Source organism: Phalaenopsis equestris, unplaced genomic scaffold (assembly GCF_001263595.1).
Source record: "Phalaenopsis equestris unplaced genomic scaffold, ASM126359v1 Scaffold229455, whole genome shotgun sequence".
In the NCBI taxonomy this organism is placed as follows: Eukaryota; Viridiplantae; Streptophyta; class Magnoliopsida; order Asparagales; family Orchidaceae; genus Phalaenopsis; species Phalaenopsis equestris.
In genome coordinates this window covers 38,280-42,084 of record NW_018247428.1, presented here as the reverse complement: position 1 = coordinate 42,084, position 3,805 = coordinate 38,280, and the positions used below count along the sequence as shown (strand labels likewise).

At 38.6% G+C, this 3,805-nt stretch overlaps 1 protein-coding gene across 1 annotated transcript; it reads right to left on the bottom strand.

Annotated features, from left to right (window-relative positions):
• Positions 1 to 280: 280 nt before the first annotated feature.
• LOC110038034 (ENHANCER OF AG-4 protein 2-like) lies at positions 281 to 3,269 on the bottom strand. The gene is made up of 3 exons (XM_020742793.1): positions 3,261 to 3,269; positions 1,582 to 3,189; positions 281 to 1,491 (listed from the first exon to the last, which is right to left on the bottom strand). The coding sequence occupies exons 2-3, from the start codon at positions 3,184 to 3,186 to the stop codon at positions 601 to 603; spliced, it is 2,496 nt and encodes an 831-aa protein (XP_020598452.1). The 5' UTR covers positions 3,187 to 3,189; positions 3,261 to 3,269; the 3' UTR covers positions 281 to 600.
• Between the last annotated feature and the right edge of the window lie 536 nt (positions 3,270 to 3,805).

Genomic DNA, 3,805 nt, shown 5'->3' with positions numbered 1-3,805 from the left:
AGAGCTTTGAGACTCCTGTATATATATATATACGTATATATGTATATATATATATACGTATATATGTATATATATATATATATATATATATTGAAGTTAAAAATTCTCTGTAGATATCAGAATTTCAATTGATAGAGAAATGCCAATAATGTTATAGCAAATCTTCCATTCTCTAAATTACATTGCCTAAAATTTGGTACGGAGAAATCAGCTCTTGTATAAGATCAGCAAAAACTACAATTTATAAATTCCTAAAAAGATCAAATGTCAACTCTCTTCATCTACCAACGCACCTTTGAATATCAACAAAAAATCAACCACAATGTTCATACACAAAGCTCTGATGTAAATATACAAAGCTCTGAACCTCCCATAAACTTGAAGAAGTATAAAGGAGCAAGCGATGTTTGTGGTTCAGTTCCTATAGCAACCCCTTGATCAAGAATAATTACATTTATGTGGGCCTCCGAAAATCTGTGTGGGTAAAATTGGCAAAACTATCACCTGGTAATGAAGCTCGAGATGGCGCTGAATAATGTTGGGGATGATAAAAATCAGTAGTAGTTAATCTAAAGTGTCCATCCTGTACAAAAGGTACACTTAAAGATGATTATGGTAATGAAGCTCTTTTGCGCCAAATGTTCCTTGGCCAAGTAGAAAAGTTGAGGCGTGATGGAACATGGAATTTCCATGAGATAGATGGCCTGAGGGGATTTGAGAACTTGGAAGGGAATGGTTTAGGATCTTCAGTGCTGGCAGGGAAGAATGAGGAGGCATCTGCTGTATAGTTTCACCGCATTGTTGAAATGACGAACTGGAGTAGGAAACTTGATGCAGTGATGAGACTGTTGGCGGTGACATAGGTGGGGGTGATGATGGAGGTGGAGGTGTAGGGGGAGGCGGTGAAGAAGGTAATGGCGGTGGAGAAGGTGGAGGATCTAAAGGAAGAAGTGGAGGAGATTCTGCCGGTAAAAGTAGGAGCCCATTATTATTACCAAATATAGATTCAAGAGCTGAGCAATGTTCCTTATGAAGTGTATAATTGTAGGTAGAAACTTCTCCTATAGATCTCTCTTCAAAAGATAATGTAAGTTCATCTTCCATCTCTATCTCATTCTCTACATGCTCCAATGTATGATGATGCGCTTCCATTGGACGACCTTCAGAACCAGGAACGGCTTCAGAAACACCTAATTTATGTGGACAAAATCCTGCAGTATCATTGCATGGACTGCTCGGAAAATCTTCATCATCTTCCAAAACATGCGTAGAAAGAATTCCAGGAAACAGGAATGCTGCATTGCTTCCATACTGATCTACGTGTAAGCTTTCCACTTCTCTTATGGGATCGTCCACACATTGTTCAGCACAAGATGGAATTCTACTGGAAAACTCAGAATTCAAGCCATCATTACGAAACTCAATTTCGTCCATGTAGTGACGAAGGATATATTCTGGCAAAATTCTCCTCTCTCGCCACAACGTCAAAACCTTTACACAACATTTTAATAATTTAGAAAGAACAAACTTTAGCTAATATTAATAATACAGGAAAAACCCACTTTTTGAAAATAGAAATACCTTCAGACACTGACGTCTATTCTCCTGGGCAGAAGAACCAGAAGGAGCAGCAGCACCCAAAATGCGTGGTAAAGCTGCCTGGACAACAGGTGCATACGATGCCTCTTTCAACTTTTGCGAGCATTGAGTGATAGAGTCCACAAGGAAGAACAGGTCAATCCTATGAGAAAGGCTTGGTTCATCTTCCAATTTGTGTATAAGAAGTTCAACAACCTCATTTGCAATACCATATTTAGCACAGTCTATAGCTTGACGGGTTGCTCGTCTGATACTATCTCGACTTCGTGATAAAGTTTCTATCATTCTTTCGAAAGTCTCTCTAGCAATCTCAACTTCACTACTACCATTTGAAGAATCAGTACGTAGCAAGTTTCCTTTTCTTTGATGAGAATGTGCTAGCCTTTTCTTTGCTTTAGCAGCTGCAATAAGATGTTTCATTGACAAAGTAGTATCTGTCAATTTGCCATCAGCAGAATCAGCAGTAGCCTCCTTCGTAATATCAGAACTTTGTCCTGCTAAAACATCTTTCTCAGCCGTAAAATTAAGATGGGACCTGTTTTTATGAACAAGTACTGAAATGTTGGATTTGGGTAAAGCACTGGATTTCTTTCTACCATGTTGCTTGAGAGCTTTGAGACTCCCCAAATTGTCAGTATAGCCAGAGCTAACTAAATTTTTCAGTTCGTTATTGGCTGCTCTACCATTTGGAGAAGCGGATTTACACTTTTTTCTCCTAACAGAATTTGAGCTAGCAAGCAAGTCTGCAGAACGTTTCAGCACATTCACATCATCATTACGAGGCCTAGAAGCTGAATAGGAACCCTCCATCGACCCCATGCTACCTGTGACATTGTTGGGAGATTTATTAACTCTAGAGCTTACATTTCCAGCAAAATTTTTATCACCATTCTGAGGGAAGTTCCAACAAGTTTCTGGCCGCATATCAGATTTTCTTCCATAGCCTGAACATTCTCTCAAAGTGACAGTAGTAACACGGTGAACTGGATTTCTACGTTTATCACCATCAACATCTTCCAGCAACCTCAAAGCTCTCCTTTTTGGGGGAAAAGGAATTAAAGAGGTATTATTGTGTTTAAAATTCATTTCATTAGTCACAATCCTGTTCTTTGTTGAGTCTTCAGTGCCAGTGGATGAAGATTTTGAAAAATCACCTGATCCATTGAACAATTTTATTACTCCTGACTGGTTCATGTTATCACATGCTGGTGTTGTGGATGGGATGCAATTATCAGCTCGTACAGATTCAGGCCTTACAAAGTTTAAATTCTTATTGTTCTTTTGTCCTCCAGTTAAATGCGATGATTCATTTTCACCGGAGCTTTTGGAGAGATTAACTCTCTCATTCTTAAATAGTGATCTTTTAGCCGAGGGTAAAACTACATTACCACTCATCTTACGTTTAATAGCTCCAGACTGGAAGCAGTCACCTTTACGGTCTGCAGCAGGCTTCAAAACTGGGTTCCCCTCAGAAGTTGCTAGTTTCCCCACTACAAGCTCTTCCCTTGGTATGCACTTTTTAGTAGATTTTTTCTTGTTGCCTCCTGACACGCCAGGTTTCCCTCCATTGCTAGTATTTCCTTCCATCTTCTGAGAAACGCCAGAAAATTCTTTAGAGACAGACTCAGCTCTACCTAAACGAGCAAATGAATAAACAGTACCAGCAATAGAAATTAGGAATTCCTTGCCCTTTGCGACAACCAAATCTTCAAGCCGAGGCTCGACCCCCTTCGTGACTTTCGTTCACTTTCTTCTCCTTGGCGCTATGAGAAAGAAGAAACCTCGCCGTAGCAACCGAACAGTGAATTTGAGGTTGCTAGAGAGGCTTTGGAAGGATTGATAGAAATGAGCGCCAAAAAACTCCAAGGCAATGAGAATACAAAGCACCGATGGAGATGGAAGAATGATATAGTAGGTTTCTGAAGGCGCGAAGCTGCCGCGCGCCAGTGTATTTTATAACTAAATAAAGTATGCAACAAATAATTACAACAACACATGAGTTAGTTAACAAACACAGATGCAATGTATACAAAATATGAAGAAAATAAAAATAAAACAACTTTACAGCAAGTATTATTTTTTTTTTTTTGTTGCTTTTTGGCTTTAAAAATTTTTTTTAGCTCTTAATTTTTTAGCACCTATAAGATAATACAACAACAAAACCGATGCAAAATAGAAAAAACAAAAGAAAATAAGAAATAGAAAA